This window comes from Stegodyphus dumicola, chromosome 5, assembly GCF_044657685.1.
Source record: "Stegodyphus dumicola isolate Sdum_Otavi_A_Nest chromosome 5, ASM4465768v1".
NCBI lineage: Eukaryota > Metazoa > Arthropoda > Arachnida > Araneae > Eresidae > Stegodyphus > Stegodyphus dumicola.
This window is the reverse complement of record NC_140772.1, coordinates 231,025,921-231,048,644: the sequence shown is the minus strand read 5'-3', so window position 1 is coordinate 231,048,644 and position 22,724 is coordinate 231,025,921. Positions and strand designations below refer to the sequence as shown.

The following is a 22,724-nucleotide window of genomic DNA, read 5'->3' as shown; positions in this document are numbered from 1 at the left end:
AGTGGTGTTTTAGATTATCACTTTGCATATAGTATTATGCAATATGTAATTATTAGAGTGCAGAATATTTATCTAATTTCTGAGTGATTTTTTAAATTATCACTCCGCATATAGTATGTGATGTAATTATTATAATGCAGAATATTTATCTGGGAGTATAATTTCTGAAAGGAGAAAAATTAGTGACTGGTAAAATGTTCTATGTAGTCTAAAATATTTATTACCCTGATAACAACGTTTTTTTTTAATATTTATTATCTTGATAACAACGTATTACAAAAGAAATGAAAATGTTATCATAATTCGTAAATGCTTGAAAATTATAAACTGCTGTTGCTCTAAGATAAAATATAATATTCGAAAGATGTTTATTGCTTTTGTAAAATAGCATAACAATATGTAAACTGATAACAATTCTGATGTTTTTGTAAGTATAATGTTTGTGTTACATACAACAAAGCTTTAACAGAAACAAAGTGTTGGTAAGGATAAAAAATTTTTTATTAATTAATATAGGGCTAAATGCTTGTATATTGACCTTCTTTCTACTCTCTTTCCAGAGGACAGTTCAGAAAAAACGCAAAGTATGTTTGCTTAGGTAACAGGGATTGTCCTGTGGACAAAAGACGTCGAAATCGTTGCCAATTCTGCAGATTTCAAAAATGTCTTGCTGTCGGTATGGTGAAAGAAGGTGAGACAATTTCTGAATCCTAGATAAAAATTTATGTAAATTAAATATTAATTTGAAGAAATCTGCATTTTACTACGATCAGAAAGTAAATTAAAGTAACAGTCTATCTCTTCCGGAAGCAAGAAAACTATCTTCTCTTCCACATCGTTATAGATACAAAATGTCAGATGAAATGGTCAGAATGCCTTCTCTTGTGCCTGTGAGGAAAATCGAAAATTTTCATAATTCTTAAAATATAATTTAGGTTTATGTTAAGTACGAAAGTTCATACGTACATGAAGATTACAGAACTCAATAAACTAGTTTTATAAATTTCTCCGTTATCCGAACTGAACGGGACCAAAATAGATTCGATATTGAATTTCCATGTTTAAAATATTTTTGCTCTAAGTTAACCGTTTATTCCTGAACATTACTGGGTTTATTTTAACTTGTGCCAACATTTATTTCCAAGAATTAGCTTTCCATCACCCACTTAAAGTTTTCGATATTAATTTTTCTAGATAAGCTAGCAGAAAAATAATTATAACAGACGATGACCAATATCTACGATTATTGATCTTTCAACAATATAATCCGTAGTGAAGACCATTTGGATTTCAGTTTTTTTTTAATTGTAAAACAATCCTTCTTTATTTAGACTTTACTTGCGAGTATACTAGATAAATACAGTAATAATAATGAATAGAAATCTTAGTTATCTAGGAGCTAAATTATTGAAGACTGTAGTCGGAAAATTACGCTAATCAGACTTATACCTTACTTCCGAGATTTTTTCAGAAGTCTTCGTAACATCTCTCTAAACAAGTTTTAGCGAGTTTAGATCGCTAATCATGTAATCCATGTTCGGATAATCGGACTTCGTTTAGTTCTGAAAAATTCATAAAATGACTTCTCATGTGTTTTTTTCTTACCTTTAATATGCAATGTTAGCCTTTAAATATTTATACTTTGCATTCTGAGATTCAATCTTTAAGCTACTTATAAAATATTGCTGAAATTATTGCATTTTGTAAGATATTGCAGGAAATAATTTAAACATTAATCTATAGTGGTCCAGTTATTTGCATGAGTAATAATTATTTTTAATTTCAAGAATTTTATAATTTTGCTTGCGTTTAATTATTTCATAAAATTAACTTTAACGTTTTGCTAATACTTATATTTTTTTATGCTGAATGGCAGCAAGTAATTATTCATATTTATGTATATATTTCTTTTGCGCTGAATGGCAGCGAATAATGATTCATGATTTCTTTGGTTTTCGAATGTTGTTTGTTATTCTAGTAGAAGCTCGTTTTGATAACTGAAAAATAGAAGCAATAAACTTCGCTATTTGTTTGTAATTTTTGCTGTTCCAAATCATAATTTAGTTTGAACATCAGTAGACAAGGCTACAAATCTATTCGATGGATTTTTCAAGTCAAAATCAAGAAATTTTTAAAACATGAGAATTTTGCAATTATTAAGAAACAATTAATAAATATTCTAATACCTCCGATCTATAATAGATGGCGCCACGCCTGAGATCACACTAGTATGTCTTTCATGTCGAAAACTACGCAGTTCTATTGGATAACACGGAAGAGCTCTTGCGTCAGTGAACGCGACTAGAATTATTTTGGACGCGTTGTTCTGAGCTCATGTATTTACAAATAATACTGAAACGTATTTCGAAGTCATTCAGGATATACGAAAAACTGTAATGAAAATAGAAATTAATTTATTCTGTCTTAATGCTTTTGTCTCATTCTTGTTTATTGAAAAGCGCAACAGCTGAGGCTTTCTTTTAAATTTCAGTTGTGAGAACGGATAGTTTGAAGGGAAGACGAGGCCGGCTGCCTTCAAAACCCAAATCTCCTCAAGAGTCACCCCCATCGCCGCCGGTCAGCACCATCACCGCTCTGGTCCGAGCTCACGTGGACACTACTCCTGATCTGGCCAACCTCGATTACTCTCAAGTGAGTAATATGTTTTATAACCTTTGTACAGAGTAATTACTTTAAATGCGTAGCTCTGCCTGTATGCGAATGTTGCGAATTCCATTTGAATTTCTATCTTTGTTATTTGATCTCGAAACTGCAGTTCATAATAATGCCATTATAAATGCGTAAGATTTAAATGCCATGGTTTTATTAGAGCTTGCAATAATGTAAATTACAAGAATTTCCTTAACGAAAAATTTCCGTGAAATTCTTTGCTTTAGTTATAACGTTTTGTTAATATTTATATTTTTTTATTCTGAATGGCAACAAGTAATTATTCATATTTAGATATACATTTCTTTTACGTAATTGTACTGATCGTAATGAAACTGTAGTTTTAAAGAACCACAATTTATCATCAGTGCAAAAATGGCTTTAAATTCATTTCTACAGTTGCTGTCTCACATAATAGTTAAATCTCTGTTGTGGTAGAGTTGAGAAGTTGCTAATTATTTATTTTATTACTTTACAACATGAAGCTGAATTAACGTCGAGGTTCGCTTGTCTTGGCTGTGCATTCGAATTTTAGCTTCTTGAGAATGTAATTCGAAATTAGTTTGGAATTTTTCAAAAAAAAAAAAAAAAAAAAAATACTTTCATATATTTAAGGATGACGTATTGCGGAAAACATTAAAATGCTTCAACATTTAAAAAAGAAAATTCAATCTCGCATAGAATCGGTTATATCGCGTTACATGTTTCTACTTTCCTTAGTTCTCGGAATATTATGCTGAAAAAGTTTAAATACATTGTATTCTCAAAAATGCAATAAACGTTTTTAAAAAATATCATTTTTAAAACTTTAACTAAACTTTTTAGAGTTCTCTTTTTGGCTAAAGTAAATGTCGAGGAACCTAGTTATCTGTAAAGCGACTTATCGCTGACTTCAAATATCTAAAGTCGTAAACTCAAGAAGGGTTAACTACTCTTTATTTCACTCAAAATAAGATGGAAAAGTTGGCCCCTTTCTCGGGCTTACATCAAAGCCTCCACTCGGGCTGGAACTCAGAATATGAAATAAGAACTAAATAAGAGACGTACCCGAAGCTAACACAACTGTCTAACGTAGTTAGCACTTAATTTAATAATGTATGAAAAGGCACGTAATGTACGGCCGCGCGTAACAACTTCAAGAGAGTCTTAACCCGAAGGCAAACGCGCGTTACTGAAGATTCCTAGCTCTCTCTCACGAAGTAAGTTGAACCTTGCTTAAATACTGCTTCTAACTCATTTGCATTCAACGCGATTCTAAAAACCCATTCTGGTAAGTGGAAACAAGAATTGATAGGAAAGCACTTTTAAATTAAAGTAACTGTTATAAAATCAAAATATACCGTACATAATTTTTCTTAATATCCACTATTACGATAAATTAAAAACATTTAAGTGTAATTTATTTCGTTTCGTCGATCTAAATCCACATTTTCTAAATTTTTAAACACCCAAAGGGAATAAAATTTGCATAACAGATTCGAAACTATGATTTATTTGTTGTGTAATATTATAAAAGTAGCAACAGTCATCTGATGATGTTCCGTTCTTTCTTGTAGTACAAAGAAACAGGTGTCTGGAAGCAGGAACCCTCTACAACAGCTGAACAGATTCAACAATTTTATGACCTATTAGTCTCATCTATCGATGTAATCCGCCAGTTTGCCGATAAAATCCCTGGTTTCACAGATCTGAATAAAGATGACCAAGAATTACTTTTCCATTCTGCCAGTTTAGAACTGTTTTCTCTTAGACTTGCGTACCGGTAAGTTGGGAAATCCCAGCTATTCTCTTTATTTTTAGAAGAAATTAAAGATAAGTTTCTAATTTCAGAGAATGATTATTTGTTTAAAATTACTTTAAAGACCGGGTCATTGCTTATGCGTCTGCTGCATTAATCCTCTTTGTGTGAACGAAACACCGTTAGGGATATCGGAGAAAAACTGCGTAAATCACAATTTCCTCTTCAGATTTATATTATTTAGAATTAATTTTAAATGATATGCCATAATATACTCTTCTATTTTAAAGTGGTAGAGGATGACGGCAGCAGAATGAAATGAGAGCTGTCTAGGCAGAGATGGAATCCTTACGGGTTCTTACCGTACACGTGCTAAATATTAGAATTCTGAATGATGTTGTTGTTGTTATTTATACTCACTTGTCTGACAGTAACATCAGCCCAAGCCCACGGAATTCCTCGTGGCAAGGAGCGCAAATTTTAGCCTGTCGTTGGCAACAGCCTTGAGCACCTTACAGGTGACAGTGCGATTTGGCTAAGTTCCGCCCGCAATTTTGATGGAGAGGGAAGACGAGTACGAGGGTCTTTCACCCCTTCCATCAAACCATACGAGAAGTCTCTCGGCTCGCCGTATATTTAGAGTGCCGCCATGCCGCACCGACACTATACATCTACAAACATACATGCCGTCTGCGGGATTCGAACCCGAAACCTTCGGCAGGGCAGTCAGCGACGCTAACCACTATACCGGTTGGGCAGCATTTTGAATTATTGGCGGTACTATTGCGAACTGGTAATAAAATGGGAGTTTAAAATAAAAGTTAAAGCCAACAGGTATGGTTGGCTGCAGACGGAACGAATCCACACAGTAAAATCTAGAAGAATCCGTTCCTTTTATAAGCCTTACGTACCTGCATAGGTGGAAAGTATAGAATTTTGGAATATAGGTATAGAATGTTTCTGTCAGTGCAGTCTAGAACTTGGCCAGTGAGTCCCTTTCCATCAGAAGCTCATAAGGAACCCCGTGACTGATTCCCTTTAATTCCGGCCCACCAGCGGCCGAGCGGTAAAATCACTGAACACTGGTAGTTCGTTTCGAGGTTCGAATCTCGCGAACGGGCTGTCTGCATGAGTGTCTTCGTAGTTTTTTCCATGTTTTTTAAAACGTTCTCCACGAAGGCCTCCCTCCCCTTTGGCATATAGCCCTCGAGTTTTGCCGTAATCCCATTGACCAAACCAAAACCTTTAATTCCTTCTCTCTATCCTATACGGTAGCTCTATGTTTACTTTAATATGTCAGAAAAAAATTCAGTAGAAACTGCAGGACCTCCTCTATACTTCAGAGCATATCGCTCCTTTGATATATATGGTAAAACATCAGAACGTTTCCATATAGTTGTGCTAAAACTTAAGTAAATGAATCAAAAATAATAGTACGGGTTCTTAATAGTTTGAATGACCAAGTCCGATAATAGATTAACAAAATTTATGCTATTATATATATCAGAATTCTGGAATTTTACTGAGAGATATTCGTACAAATGTTCACGATATCACGTAGTATTAGCAGTAGTTTACACTTCAAACTACTAAAAACGTTAAACACAATGCAATGCAAAGCTCATCTGAAGAGAAAGTTAACTGGATGTCTCAGTTCACGCGGAACTAAACAACTCGCAACAACAGTAACTAAGCAATTGAACACACACGCTGTCTGCCAGCCTTTTATAGTTTTCAGCTGGTCGCAAGATACTTTTAGTACGAGAGTGGATTACGGTTACAGCTAACACAGAGGTCAATTACATTTATTCAATTTCAATACAAATTACCGAGAATACCATGTATTCAATGTTAAACGCACCTGCCCCTATACTGTTACTTTTCTGGCATAGCCTTCTCTTAAAATTTGTCTCGCGCTACATTGCACGGGGAAATACAACAATTTTAATTATAATTCTACTAAAATTAACTATCTAAGAACGAAATTCGTAACATTATTAATGTAAAACGACACCTAGAGCCATCCAATTTTGAATAACGTAGTCCTCCAACCGAACATGGGTACTTGGAAGCCCGAATTTTGACATTCGAATTTGTTTTATTATCTATTTAAAATTTTGTAAAACTTTTTTTGTAAACTTGTAAAAACTAAAATTTTGTAAAATAAATTTTTGATTAACAAAGTCAACGATTTCAAAGCGACCAATGGCAATATCAAATCCAACGGCAGCAAAAACAACGGTACCTCTAGACATCAAATTTTGACTAGCGTATTCCTCCATTCGAATATGGGCATCTGGAAACCCAATTTTGGAATGTGAAATTTAATTTATCATCTATTTGATATTTTGTAAAACATTAAAGAATTTTTTTTATTAACAAACACAGCGATTTTAAAGCGAGCAATGGCAACACTGTCCGGGGAAAAAAAAAAAAACATTTTTATCTCCAGCGCGCGAGGTTGTGTATCGGAAATTCTAAAGATATGCTGTTTTTAAATATTTTATGATATTGCTGTTGAATTGAATTTTATGTGGTTTTAAGTGAGAAGAACATGATATTTAATAAGTAAAGGTAACGCACAAAACGTTAAAAAAGCGCCCTTTTTGACTTAATATAAAATCTGAAAGCTTTCAGATTTTTTCTTTACATTTTTATTTATTTATTTACCGAAGGTAGTTTTTTAATTATTGTTGAAATCCTTTGATTGTAATTTAAATATCAATCAAATTAATATTTTTTATTATTTTTATAGGATGCACCCAGATGATGAAAAAGTGACTTTCTGCAATGGTACAGTTCTTAGCCGTGAGCAATGCCAGCAGATATTTGGCGACTGGCTCAACAGTATTTTCGATTTCTCCAGAAGTTTGCACAAGATGGACATCGACATCTCTGCCTTTGCTTGCCTTTGTGCTTTGAGCCTTGTGATAGGTAAGAATGACATGCGCTACTATATCTTTTTTTCCTCTGGAGACTTTCTACGGAACTAGGGCAGATAAATTATTTACAATAGGATTTTCTAACTAATTTTAATTTAAGACTGAATTAATTTTGCAGAAGGTTTTTAAATTGCTAGTTTTATTTGCCATAAAAGCAGGAATTCCAAAAATGATAAATTTTTAATTTTCCGACTGCATTTTTTACAGTACTAACAGAAGTACCCGATGCCAGTTAAGTTAGCTTGAGAGGAACGTATCTAACAACAAAGAAAACGATACCGCTGTAATCCTTCTCTAATAATGATGCAAAATATTGTTACGCATTTTTCAATCTGATGCGATATGAACCCACATAAAAAATTTCGATAGAAAAATCATATTCGCTCATTTTATCAGCAACAGTGGCACGAAGTTTTTAATGATTTTCGTCTTTCTAATCAAATGGTCGTAAAAGCTCCAGTTCCATCCAATATTTCACCTAGATTCAATTTGAGTCGATGAAATGTGGCAAAAAATGGATCAGAATTGATCAGAAATTAATAACGCGAACAAACACACACACAGACATTCTTCTTTATATATATATTATATATAGATAGCTTTCGTAAAGCTTACAAATTTTTGATTAACAAACTCTACGATTTGAAAGCGAGCACTTTTCGGAATAAAGCATTTTTATCTCCAACGCGGGAGACTGTTGCCACTCGGGAAAATGAGTGCGGAAGTTAGTGTTTTCGGAGTTTTTCATTAATATCTCGGCTGATTAAAGTCGTACGAAGATGGGAATAGTCCAAATGGCTTCCCACGAATTTTTGGAATCGGGAATGATGTATTTAACGTTTGGCAATGCTATTTTTATTTCATTGTAAAACTTAAGGAATTTTTATTAACAAACTCTATGATTTGGAAGCGAGCAGTGGCAACACTTCTCGAAATAAAGGAGATTTTTATCTCCAGCTTGCGAGACTGTTGCCGCTCGGAAAAATGAGGGCGAAAATGAGTGTTTCCAGAGTTTTTAAATAATATCTCTGATTTAACTACTTTTTTACGGAAAAGAGTGGACGTCGACCTTTCCCAGGACCCAGAAAAGAATTGTGGAAGGTTTGGTGACGATAGGTATAGTTGTGACTGAGTTAATCGCGAACAAACACACAGACTTTATTCTTTATACTCGTATATAGAGAGAGAGATAAAAAGAGACTTTCGTTCGGCAGTTTGGTTATGATTTCAAAACTAAAAATGTTCATACATTGACGACTTTCCTATTTTAATGCTTTTTTTTTCTGACTTGTTGCGTTTGTATTTTGAGGAATATTTCCACCATAATTTATTGGAATTACGTTTATAGAGTTTAAAAATAACTTTAAATCTCACATTTAAATCTCCTCAAAACATATATTTCTTGCGAGGAACAGATCTTTAAAAGTGTTTAAGAATAATCTGAGATTATCATAAAAGCAACAGAATGAATAAATGCTCACAAATTATAAGATTTCTCCCGCCTCCTTAGCATGCTTTCGTAGCATGCGCCACAAAGTATGCATTCGGGTACGCACGCTTTCAGTTGTTCCGGTGCAACTTCATATATTCTTTATTCCATTTTCTTCTTTGACATCATGAACGTTAATAATAATTTAAGAAACTGAACCTGGAAAGATGGATCACAGTTGGTTGGTCGGTGTCGTGTCCTTTGAGAAGTCAAATGGATCCATGCATGGAAATCACAGTTTTGCCAGTTCCACAATCTTTTCACTATACATCTCTTCCTGGAAAAGAAACTCTCCCAACCTTTGCAGAGCTGCAAGTATTGACGAACGGGTGAAGATGTGTTCTGGAGAAAGATCCGTTTCGGGCAGTTTGTACAAGTTCTATATGATCTGGTATCATCTTCATTAATTTTCCTTCCTCTACAGTGGCAGGTTCTCAATCTAGTAATTGTCTTTGTAAATTCTCGGTTTACATCAATATCACATATCGGATGGTCTTTCTTAATAGATTTCTCTTTGAGTCTATATCTGGCAATGGCATTAGCCTCTTTGAGAGTGACTGGGACTGAGTTGTTGAGATTTCTTGCGTTTTTAGCCAGTTTCCATCGATTCCAGCATGTGCAGGTATCCATTGCACAGTGCATGTCTTTCCTATCTGGCTGATTGTTTCTAGGTGTTGCTGTACATCCTGGATGAGTCTTGAATGGCCTTGTAGTGTTGCCTCTAGGGCAGCTTTAGAGTCCGAGTAAATTACAAGTCCTGTTCATTAGAATACTCACTATTTAATAATGACAGAAGATAAATAAGCAGGGCACAAACACAGAACCACTACGGAAGGCACTATAGAATTAGCTAGCGCACATGAAGTTGCAAAATACGATTCACATAAACTACATGCGCTGCAAATGTGTTCTCAGTGCATAAGCAGGTAATATGTTTTGCACGTGTACCGGTGTCGCGTGTACTTTTTAAACAATCTTAGAATGCTACCACGTTGAGCAGGGGTTCCCAGCATTTCATGGTCTGGAACCAGTGTTCTGCATAGTAACGCAGAAGTAGTCCTTGGTGCTACAGTTTTGCATAATGTTTTATATCCGGGAAACTGTATCATAGTGATGTTAGCTGTAAATCTTTTTAATGTGGGGTAACAGATATAGTGATCCTCTGGACAGATATCATCGAATAGTAAAACAGCTGATGATAAACGTGTTGATGCAAGTTTCATAACGTAATTCAGTAAAGAAAAATCAAAAGCGTGGCTGGGAAAATAAATCGCTGCCCCAAACACGTTCGTTGGTTTCCTCCATGGGTAACGTGTATACGAGCCAGCTTCTTTTAGAAAGTCCTTCACGAAGGATCCCTTCCCTCAGGCAGGTAGCCCTCGAGTGCTTTGCCATAATGAACCAAACGCTTTGTTTACCACTGTGGCAACAATTAAATTCATCGCATCGTAACGAGTTGCAATAGTAACGATAAGCTCGGAACAACAGTTATTACATATTTAAGCTTTGAGTTTGTACTATGATGATATGTTTCCTTGGTGTACTTTTAACTGTTAAATAAATAAATAAATATTTAAATATCAATGGAGTCATGATTTTAAATACTTATACCGACCTCCCAAATGGGTGACCATGGTGACCCAATTGGTAACCCAGATTAGTGATCTAAGTGATCTAAGATGATTAGTGCCTAAGGGATCCTTAATAGCATCATGATGAGTAACGACTGCAGTTTAGTTGGCTCAACACTGCATCGTTATGAATTTCCTATAAAACATAAAAAAATTCTAACGTTATAGTACATCTGCCATTGTAATACATCCATCTAAAACGTTATAATACACCTGTCCTAACAAGGATCGTTTATCATGGTTAATATTTCATTATTAGTAATAGTTATACCTCATATATTAATTTAGGACTCAAATAACAAAAATCAGCGTTATATTTGCAAATTTTTACGGTACTAGTTTCGATGGTTTTACCGAACCATCGACGTCAGCTGCCAAAGAGCAAATGAACGAGATAAGTTAAGAATGGCTGGACAGGAGTTAAGCTACTGGCGCCATCTATTGATCAAACAAAAAAACTAAAACTTAATTTCCTTAAAGGCTGGAGATAGATTGGAATTAGTGTCTTTATCTGGAACAGAGAGATGTTTTGAATGTGAAACGCCTCTAGAAAATCTAATTCACCAATGAAAGATTTTTTTTTAATAATTTTGGCGGCAGAAAATTGGAAAGCGTGGTTTTCGGACCAACAATGTTGGGCATCAGAGAAGTTGTTTGACTTCTAAATTAATATTTGTTCGGCGTGTTATTTTTACCTAAGCTATAATTCAAATAACAATTCGTTATTTAATTTACGTTAGTTCACTTCATTCTTTGGGAATTAAACTTAGTCAATTGTAAACTTAATGTTCCAATATCCTAAAATCCCCTCATATGTAAGAAATTAATATGCATTTTAAATGTTAGTTATGCTACCGGAGAATTAATCCATTTTTAAATTTTATTTGCAGAAAGGTATGGTTTAAAAGAACCTGAACGTGTGGAGCAGTTGCAGGCGAAAATAACCAGCTCACTACGCGACCACGTGACCTACAACAACGAAGCACAGAAGAAAAGGCATTACTTCAGTCGGATCCTAGCACAGCTCCCAGAATTGCGGTCACTTAGTGCCCAGGGTCTGCAACGCATCTTCTACTTAAGGCTAGAGGACCTTGTTCCTGAACCGCCCTTGGTGGAGAACATCTACACGTCCTTCTAGAGGAAAAAGGAAATCGGGCCATCGCAGCCCGCCTGTTTGTTTTGCCTGAAGCTCGGGGTGGCTAGCAGGGTGCGAAAATCCTCACGGCATGACCCGTCCGCAGGAAAGGGCCCGCCCATCTAAATGATCTAGGCCCCGCCTGTGTGAGGGCATGACCCCTCATCTAGAAAACTTTCGCACCCTGCGAATGGTCCACCCTGTATGAAAGCGGAGAACTCTGTCGATCTTCGCGCAGTAGACCAAGTCAAATCGTGTTTTAGTGCTAGAGAAGTTGCAAGTAGAACAATACGTAGCTTTCCTGACAAAGAATTTGTCGTTTTTCTTTCCACGAAGATAGCGCTTGTGAACCGTGGATTAAAAAAAAACTAAAACTAAAACTAAAACTGCACTTCTTGTGACTTTCACCAAAGAACGCTTAATGTTTTATTTCTAAGATTTATTCATGTTATGTATCTGTTAAATGTTTATTACAAAGTATTGGAAACAGTGCTCGAAATGAAATATGTTAAAAAGGTAAATTCATTCACTGTAAAGATAAATTCGTAAATTCATTCACTAAAGATAAATTCTTTCACTATAGATAAATTCATTCTCTGTAAAGATAAATTCTTTCATTAAAGATAAATTCACTCACTGTAAAGATAAATCTATTCACTGTAAAGATAAATTTGTTCACTGTTAAAATAAATTCATTAACTGTAAATTCATGTATTTTCATTTTTGATGCTTCCCTGAAGATGAATCCAGGCATTTCAGAAAAATAAAATAATAATACTCAACGAATTTTTCTTTGAATACAGGAGTATTTATATTGATACTGATGTATTCAATATTTCAATTTATTGGTTCAATATTTCATTGAATAGAGGAGTTTTTTGTTTCTTATATTTTCCTTCCTTTTTTTTTCTGTACAAAATAAATTTAATGAGGGAAAAAAGCTTAAAAACCAGCTTAAAAAGCGGAATGCAATAATTTTAGGTGGTGTTAGGTACAATAATTATTTATGATGACATCAGTTAAAACATTCCGTGATGTAATTTATGTTCTTCATTTAAGTAAAAATATTACCTGTTGCATTTCGAGCTCTGTCATGTGAATTTTATGTAGTGAAAGGCTTAGGGCTGGCTGATTTACTAATCTACCTTAAATTCCTTGAATTCATGGTTTTGCATTTCTTTATTTAAAACATTTACACACATCTTTTTTATGCACTTCTGATCTTAATAGTATATAATGATCGAGTTATTTAACTGAAACCCGTATCCAAAATTTGTGATTTTTTCTATTTCCCGTTTGTTCTTAACTTAAGCTGCCAAACTGGATAAATTTTTGCTGCTAAATACATCTTTATGTATTACGAAATTAGCATTACCAAAGTTTTTTTTTTTAAGTAAAAACATTTTTTATGGATTCTTTATCATCAGACATTTGATAGGTGACATTATGCAATATAAATTATCTTTATAATAAATAAATACAACTTGCATTTTTTATTTAATTTATAATTCGATATTATATTATTTACGGAAATTAAGATTGCACGTTATTGATCATTCATCTTCTCCATTTATGTCAACCACGGCACAAAAATGTGCATTTAATATATTAAATCATTTCACTAATTAATAAATTAAACTATGCTGGTATTTTTATAGTCTTTTAAAATTCAGAATATCTGATATTAATGCATTAATCACCTTAAATTATGAAATAAACCCTATAAACCCTCTTTAACAACCGAAACGCGAAGATCACTCGAATCATTTTAATTATTTAGTAATTAGTAGTGACAGCAAAGAATCCCGAAAACACTGCATATGTACTTGGTTGATCTAATACTGTATCGTACCGTAACTGCAAGTATTTATGGAATCCGGCAACACTTAAAAATAATTAGCTTTTTCAGATATCGTCTGTGCTTCTATCGACATCGAATATAAAAACAGCTGGAAGTATCATTCCAAAATTTGCAAATAAAAAAGCAATTAAATTTACTTCTGTATAAAACCACACAAGACAAAGCGAGATATTAAATTATTAAGTGATCAAAATGAAAAATAAAATGTATGCTATTTAGAGATTACTATTTAGGCTGACTTGCCTAGATACTTGGTTTTAATTAAATAATAAATTCGGTCTCCATTAAGGCCTGTTATATTTGCCAGCTCTTTGCCTTCTGCACTACGCAATATGTTTCATCTATTAGAATGATTCTGAAGTGAAAATTACCAAAAATAATGTGCAATACTTTATTGTTATCACATGAAAAGTGTGCAATTTTAAACGTATGTGTAACCATCGTTGGAAGCTTATTTATTTACATATATAGAAAGTTGTAATCTATTGTAAAATATGGCAAAATCAGATTAAAATTCCTTTAATTTTCAGGTAGAAAAAATACTCTTGTTTTGTGGTATCTTCAATAATGCAGTTGTCACTTTTCACAAATTGCATAATTTATTTTCTATTACATATCCGAGCGGTATACAGTTTTAGTAATTAAGGTAAAATTAAGGTACATATTCTTCAATAGCAGCAGCCTTTTTAAATTTTTTGATTGATTGACGCAAGCTACAAACTTTGATTTTCCACCTATGTATAAAATCATAACATCTTTATAATTTTATCTCCTGAAGTAATTCATTTTTTGCAAATCCATACATTTAATTTCCAGTAATATACTTGAATGAAAAATATGCATACATGTTAATTAATATAAATTTTTTCGTCATTAAGGAAATAGTCAACTTTTTGACTGTTTTCTTACATGCACAGTATATATAATACGCTTAATATATCCAAAATCTGGTTTTGCCCCTCGTAAAAACAACTACTACTTCTACTATGTGATTTTACGGACTATATTTAGAAACTTGCAGAAAAGCATAAAACGCTAAGAGTATGAATTTTAAAGTGGTAGAGAGCGATGTTTTCTGAAACAATCACCCATATAAGGCACATAATTCACATCGTTTAGAACTTCTGATGGAAATCGTCTGCGGAATCTTGTGCTATATTTTGTGTGGGACTGGCACCTTGCCAATGATAAAAACTCAAGTGATAATTAACGGAGTATATTGTACCAAGAAGAGAAAAGAACTTACTTCAAAAAACTCTTGCTTCGTTTGCAACATATCTTCATTCTGTCACCTTATTATCAAAAAAACTGCAAGTATTCCATGCAAAGAATATAATTAAGCACATTATGAGTATTCGCTGTGCATTGCCAGCTTTGTGTAGACGACACTACCTTTGATAAAAACGTACTTAAAATGCTCTGTGATGTATTTTTTAAAATCTTCACATAGATCTAGTCGTAATTTGTGCCATATGTGTTCTGAAATCTATAACACTCTCAGCCGATGGTGTAGAGGCTTTGCATCTTCTGGAGCAACTGCCAGCGTAAGAACATTGTTGAATCTCGATGAGCCATGATTGATTAGCACAAAATTTATGATATTTACTGTGAGATATTCTGATGACAGTGTTGGATTTTATGCAATTAATTCCTGAAAGTTGCTTATGTATATATTACATGTATGTTATTGTTGTCTTTATGGTCATGTGACAATTTTTTCCTCAGGGGAAAGGAAGGGAACACAATTAAGTTTCTGTGTCACATGTGCTCTCAAAGTTTCATTCTGATGCTCTAGATCTTGAAGATGTTTCTCTTCTTTTTCTTACTTATATGCATGATGAAAAATATCTTGCATTTTTGTAATTTTATGTGCTATGTATTATTATTTTATATTTTTTGGGTATTTCAGTTATGATTCACTGTTTCTTAAGCAAAAGTTGATCTGTAATTAATTAAGGCAGTTCATTTTTGAAGTATTAGAATGGCATTTAATAGTTAAAAGAAACGTTTTGTGTGTGTGAACTATTGTTAACAATTTTATCTAGTTTCGTGAACTCACTTGCATCTTTGACTTACATTGTTGTTTGTGATACGTGAAAATATGTATCAAGGAATGTTTTTTAACTATTTAAACTATCAGCCATTTCATCTTCATTGATCGAAGCAATGAATTTTTTATTCATTATTTTCATTTTAGTTTTAAGTATTATATCATTATTTCACTCATTTGAGTTGTTTTAAAATATTTTAAATCGTATTTTTCGTCAAATGCATTTTATACGATAAAGAAACATGTTTGCATGATGATTCGGGTAATACCGGAAGATTCATGCATCTACAACCATCGATTTTTTACGCAATAATTTTATTCCTTTGTAATTTAGTTACTTCTTGACGTTTTCTAAATATTGTTTTGTTGAAACATAATTCGTGTAATTTATGATTTTTAAAGATTTGTTTCATGTGGAATATGAAAATCTAAAAAAAGTTGCCATTTAGATTTTCATATCAGAAAACTTTTTAACTAGTGAAGCAAAAATTACTTTCTCTCCCGCCAAATTAATTTTTTTACTTCCCCTGCTAATTAAAACATTTTGAATTTTCAAAGTTTTGTAAAACAATTACTTCAGGCAAAAGAATACGCAACTGTTTATTATATACAGAGGCACTGTCATTAAATTAATTATGTGTATGTAAGTGTGGAAGAATGAGTCGTACAAAACTTAATACAAATTCACTTTATTTCTCTTAATAATGTCAAAAGAATTCTTTCGGAAAGTTCTAATGCTGATAGGTTTTCAAAAAATAGTCGATGTAAAATTAAGTGTATATTTTATTACTGTGCAATAATATTTGTTTAATACGTTTGCAAAGAAAGTTGGAGTTTGAATGAGTAATTTGTTTCTATTCTTTTAAACATTTTGCTAAGTATAAGGAGTATTAGACCCTTTTTTAATTTTTAAATGTGTTTTTTTAATGTTTCAAATTAATTTTAATGGTTATTTCATAGTTATAACATATCAAAACTTCTTTGAAAATCTTTAGTAAAGAAAATATGCGTTTTTAAATGTTAAAATCGTTATATATACATAAATGAAATATATATAAATATATATATATCTATAAAGAGGGAAATATAAAATTTTGTGATGCATACTGCTGAGCTTGAGAATGCTGTAACATTCCTTGTGATTAGGCTGTAGAATTTGTTACATAATATAGTAAAATAATTTAATTGTATGTTCTGTTGAAATTAGAATTAAACATTAATCTGGTAGTTTCATACTTGCAAACATTGCATGTGGTTTCAATTTTAGCAATTCATAAAGCAGACTGTCTGTCTGTTTTTATCCAGGTTAATACTGTAAATTTCCGTTTGACTCATTATTTGCGAAAGTTTGATAGCCTCCATGCTTTCCTATCTTAGTATTTATGTAAATTAAACATTTTCCTCAAATATGGTTGAAATTAGTAGGATTTAGTAATTTTTACTTAACAGGGCTTCAATTATTGTTTATGAAATAGAGATTTATTGAACTAAAATAATTTCGTATCATTTTATTAAACTAACCTTAAAGCGTAAGTAGTCAATTTTATTATGTTACCTCTCTAACATAATTGTTTTGAGTATATTAAGTCAACTGAATGTCTGTGCGCATAAAAAAATTTACATTTATATGTAAATCAAAGGAGGAAAAGAGAATAGTAAACGCGGAAGAGTTTTTTAGAATTTAGCGGAACATATTTCAATTTGGAAAATATTTCAAAGCAAAGCATAAAATGCTAACAATAATATTATATGTTTGCTTAAAAACTACCACTTTCTCACCTGATGCCTTATACACAGAGATTCTATTAATAATGAAACTTTAAAAGAATTCTGTTTTTTTTTTAAATGCTGCAAAATTGTAAACGAAATATTTCATTGTTGTTAGCTTAAATTTAGAGCCTGTAAAATAATATTTGTGGTCTCATTTCTGCAATGTCTTACTTATTCTGTTATATAATATCCTAGAGATGTTATATTTTTGCTTGACTAAAATATATGTTCATCGTTCTAAGAACGATGCTGCTAGTCAAACTGAGCAAAAAAAAAGTTATTTATTGTTGTTACCTATAATGTAGAATATTCGAATCAAATATAAAGTTTATTATTGTTTCAAAACTGAGTTGTTTGAATTTGTTTCACAATTGGTTGCATTTTCCATGCAACTTTTGAACTATTTAAATCGCATACATAAGTTAAAAAAAAAAAAAAACCTACTTTTCTCATGAAAATTAGAAGACATTCATCAACATGAGAATTAATTAAAGCAAGGACCAAACATCTGTATGAAGGTTTCCATTAGGTTAGAAACAGCCGAGTTTCTCCATATCAACTGCAAGGAACTGATATTGAATTTTCATTAACTGAAAATCATTCAATGTCGATCAGGTTCAATTTATACTGTAAAAGGTTCAATTTTTAATGTAAAAACATCTCAATATCATTATCAAAATACCACTGCGTTATCAATTAAAAGAAAAGCTGACGTGTACACCACATGACTTCCTTGTACGGAATATTAAATTATACGCATTGTTTCCTGCATTTCGTTAAACGCGTTTCCTCGAATTTCAGTAGATATATATTTCTTATTCAATCCAGTTCTCACTTAGCGGCAAGGCAAAAATACATAAAACCTTAAAATATCGTCATTAAAATTTGAAAAATATAGAAAAACATAAAACACCAAATACAGATAACACAATTTAAAAAAAATTACAACAAAAATTAGTTTCTACGCAAAAGCAACAACAAGACAGATTTTTCGGTACTCAAAACTGAAAGTTTACTATTGGTTCCACTCGGCAAAAAAACATTCAAGTTGCAGAATTAATTCGCTATTCTGCTAAGTTTCAAATGTAAGCCAATATGGCTGCTACGGTTAAAAAAAAAGGCTTAGCCGCATTTAGGCGACTTTTAAATTACTGATAATTCTACAACTATTGCTTGCAGATTAACTAAAGGCATAAAAACCTGAACCGGAAGATAAGAACAACATAATCATTTTTAAAGTATAAAACGCACAATTTACCAACATATAACAATAAAATACTGAGCTCAAGATCTGAGTACTAGAGTGGGTATACATAAATATATATAAATTTATATACTTTTAAAGTGAGGCTGATTGCAACCAAAAAAGGAGGTGCACAACTACATCTTATAGAAGTGCTATATACAAAATTTCAACGTTCTGAGGCTACTTCTTTTTGAGTTATGCGAGATACATGCATAGGTACGTACGTACAGACGCCACGAAAAAATATCTTCTGAATCCGTTTTAAATCAGTTTTATAATTCTTTTGGGGAAAAAGAGTCCTTTATTCTGTCGTTATTTACATACACCACGCAAAACCATCGTTAAATAGCATTCGATAGCAGTCAAAATGGATATTTTCGTTGAAATATGGTCCCCGGAATTTTTCTGAATTCTGAATTCTGAAAGTTTTACCAATACATAAAACATATAGTTTGCCTGTGTGCAGGAGTTAAATGTTTTGTAATTATGTATTTCTAGATGAGCAGAATAATTTACAATATTTATACTTAGAAAACCTTCACTGATTAAGACACAACACGCCGAACAAATACTAATACAGAAGTCAAACAACAAAAATCAGCGTTTTATTTTCAAAATTGAAAATATAACGCTGATTTTTGTTGTTTGACTTCTGAATTAGTAAACCTTCACTGCTTTACGAAATGCCACTTAAAGTTTCCCGAAATTTAGAATCTTAGTTCTAAAAGTTGTCATTTCCAACACTTTACTCATTCTAACTCAGAATTGTTATTAGTTACTAATATACATTTACACACCAATCAACTGCTGTCGAAGTTGAATTTATGTTTGGGAAATGCATTACATTTATTTACAATTCTTAAACATGAGATTCGAATCAATTTGGTAAGCTTATAAAGTATTTCTCCCACCTTCCTAGCGTACCCTCTTGGTATACTGAGCCGGTATTTCAGAGATCCGTGGTTCGATTCCTGGAGAAGGCGATTGCTAATTTTTCATCTTGCCTGCTTCCAAATTTCCTAATGTCTCTACAAGCTCTTGTATAATATATATGTTACCGTGAAAGATCGAAATTGTAGAATGTCGACTTTCACCGGAGAATGTTAACATTCACCAAATACGTTGGAGAAAGATCGAATATTGCACTACATTCTTGTATTTTCGGAACCTCACCGGAGTATGTCGACGATCACAGATATGCTCTGGTGTAGGTCGAAAAGAGAGGTCATAAAGTGCCATAATAGTTTAAGTTGTTGCAATAAATAAGATTTGAATCACATAATTTAGTAAGTTTTTTATTACTGTTATTTTATTTTCTCATTTAGAACGTACTATATAATTAAGTTTTTAACTTCTATTATTTTCCTTTCTCATTTTGAATGTATTGTGTGTTTTAGGTTCTCATGTTCTTAAGTTCTTATTTCAAGTCTCAAGTGCATTTATTCGCGACTGAATTACGGAGAAGAAAATATATTGTTATATGTTCAACATTCACCATTAGTGCATGGTGAATGTCGACATTGACCGGTGTATGTCTCAAATGCATTTATTCGCGACTGAATTACGGAGAAGAAAATATATTGTTATATGTTCAACATTCACCATTAGTGCATGGTGAATGTCGACATTGACCGGTGTAAGTCAGAAATAAGAGTATTTGGAAAATATTTCGGACATGCACCAAGAGACTATGTGAATGTTGACATTCACCGGTGAAAGTCGACATTCTCCAGATTTCGGTGTTTCACCGTAACATATATATTTTTTTATCATTTCTTCTTTGCTATATATTTAATTCGTAATTAGGGCACGTGAAATGTGTATTATTTGAACAGCACAAATATATCTACAAAATGAGACATCTTTCAACAATAAAATGATTTCTTTTCTGACGTCAGCCATCAAAGGTTTTAAGTTGTGATAGCAATAATATCGAGTTTTAACGAAAGATTCGCGCCACTGCAAATATCGTCTGCGCAAACAGTTCGCGCTGGCGTGTTTAATGTTATTTTGTCAAATGATGTTTGGCATTTGAAAGAAAGACACTTGCTTTAGAACAATGTTTTGTGAAATTTGTAAAATAATATCGTTGTCATTAAATGCAAGGTATCAGAAATGGAATTATCACGCTACCAGATTAGAACCATCATTTACTTCCAGTTCTGTTGCAAAACGACAGCTACAAAATGTCACCAAATCATGTGTACAGCTTTAGATACAAATATTGTATCATACGATACTGTGAAGGTTTGGTACCGAAAGTTCAAAAAGAAGGACATTCTAGAAACACAGCGCTCTGGCCACCTACTGATGTTGATGAGGCTCACCTGGGAGAACATCAGTATGCAATTACTCGAGATCTTGCTAAGGAGTTAGACTTTGTGCCATGTCTATTAGTTGCGTTATGCATCGCATAAACTTGACGTACAAGTCAATCGTTGGGTGCCACATGAGCTGACTCAAGCAGAAAAGGACAGGCATGTTCGGGCCTGCACTAATCTGCTCGTATATCACCACAAGAACAAAATTCTGGACCGGATCATCACTTGTGATGAAAATTGAATTTATTTCAACAATACAGGCCGAAAAAGGGGGTTGGCCTGCACCCGGGGAGCCCGTCGGCAGCATCGCGAAGCGCCATTTGACTAACAAAAAGATTATGCTTTGTATCTGGTGGGATTGCCATATCAGCCATCCACAAAGAATATCTGGAAAAAGGTGAAATCCTCGACAGTATGTTTTACAGCGAGATGTTAGTCCGTTTTGACGTTGCTATCGAGGAAAAACGTTGAACTGAGTTTCGGCGAAAAAAAAAAAAGGGTAATGTTCTATCAAGATAATGCAAGACCTCATTTGTCTGCATTCACCGGCTGGACTCTGTATGGATTCGAATGGGATCTTTTGCCACACCCATCCTATAGCCTCGACATCACTCTTTCGGACTTCGACATTTTTTCTTGCCAGCAGCTACATCTTGTTGGTGCTATTTTCCATTCTGCACAAGACGTCCGAAATGAGGTTGCTCTGCTTTTGGACTCGCTGCCACAAAGTTTCTGGGTCCAAGGCTTTGGAAAACTACCAAAACGTTGGCAAAAAAGTTAGATTTGGATGGTGATTACTCTACCCGTACTAAAGGTAACGTTTTTTCATGATTTTGTTTAACTTTGTTAAGACTGTTTATCGGCGGAAAACTTTCGTTACAACCAGATATATACTTTTTGCATGAATTGTTGAAAACGTTTGAGTAAATGCTGACTGAAATAAAACACGAAGATAGTAATAAATATAAAATATAATAAATGAAACTCATGAATACACCGATGCACACAAAACTCCTTATATATCTAATTTTTAAAAAACGTTAGTTTATATTTTATTAGTTTATTAGTTTATATTTTATTAGTTCATATTTCATTTTGAAGAACATATTTATCTTGGTGCTCAAACTGTGTCTTGAAATTTTAAAAAATCGGAAAAAAGCCTTACCTAACGAAATATTGGGTATATTTACGCTTTTCAACTTCGGAATTTCAGCTAGAAGTTTACTTATCAATATATTTAAATAAGTAGACTCATATACCCCCTCTTCAAAAAAATCGAAAGTTAAAGATTGAAAGACTTTTCTATTCTTTCTGATTTTTCTACCCCGCTAAACGTCACAAAAAGTGCTGATAAGACTAAGCAGTAATTCGCCAAAATAATTGCGCTGCAACTCACGATGTCGAACCCACCAACGAACGAGAGGGAAAGTCGCTGTACGCTGATAGTTCGGTCCGGGTTTAGAATGCCGGCAAACGGCCTGGTTGCATGGGTGTTTTCTTGCTCTTCCTCGTAAGCTGATTTGCCTTAGTCATCCACGAATTCCCTATTGTAGAACCAGTTTCTTGGCGAGTTTAGCGAAACATTTGGCTACGACCCTGCTCCCGATAACAGAACAATACCTGTGAAATGAAATTGCGCTAAATGAATTAATTTACCATGTTCTTAATTTCAACCTTGCATGTGCAGGAACACATAAGACTTCTGATTACCCTGCCAAAAGACTTGATGCAGTTAAATGTTGCAACTGTCAGGAAGTAGGACACACCGCCAATTTTAGGGGGTGTCCTAAGTTCTCAAAAATTAATAAAATCAATAGTAATGCTAATGTAAACACTACTACAAGGCCCACTACATCTAATCAGCCACTAGG

The 22,724-nt window shown here is 33.2% G+C and overlaps 1 protein-coding gene across 1 annotated transcript in view; it reads left to right on the top strand.

The window, feature by feature from the left end:
* Hr38 (Hormone receptor-like in 38) overlaps window positions 1-17,631 on the top strand; it is a 55,474-nt gene extending 37,843 nt beyond the window's left edge. Inside the window, exons 7-11 of the mRNA XM_085817768.1 lie at window positions 568-691; window positions 2,492-2,652; window positions 4,227-4,432; window positions 7,164-7,342; window positions 11,361-17,631. Coding sequence (XP_085673894.1) covers window positions 568-691; window positions 2,492-2,652; window positions 4,227-4,432; window positions 7,164-7,342; window positions 11,361-11,608 — 918 coding nt within the window. The 3' untranslated portion in view covers window positions 11,609-17,631. The remainder of the gene's footprint in view (window positions 1-567; window positions 692-2,491; window positions 2,653-4,226; window positions 4,433-7,163; window positions 7,343-11,360) is intronic.
* Window positions 17,632-22,724: the final 5,093 nt, after the last annotated feature.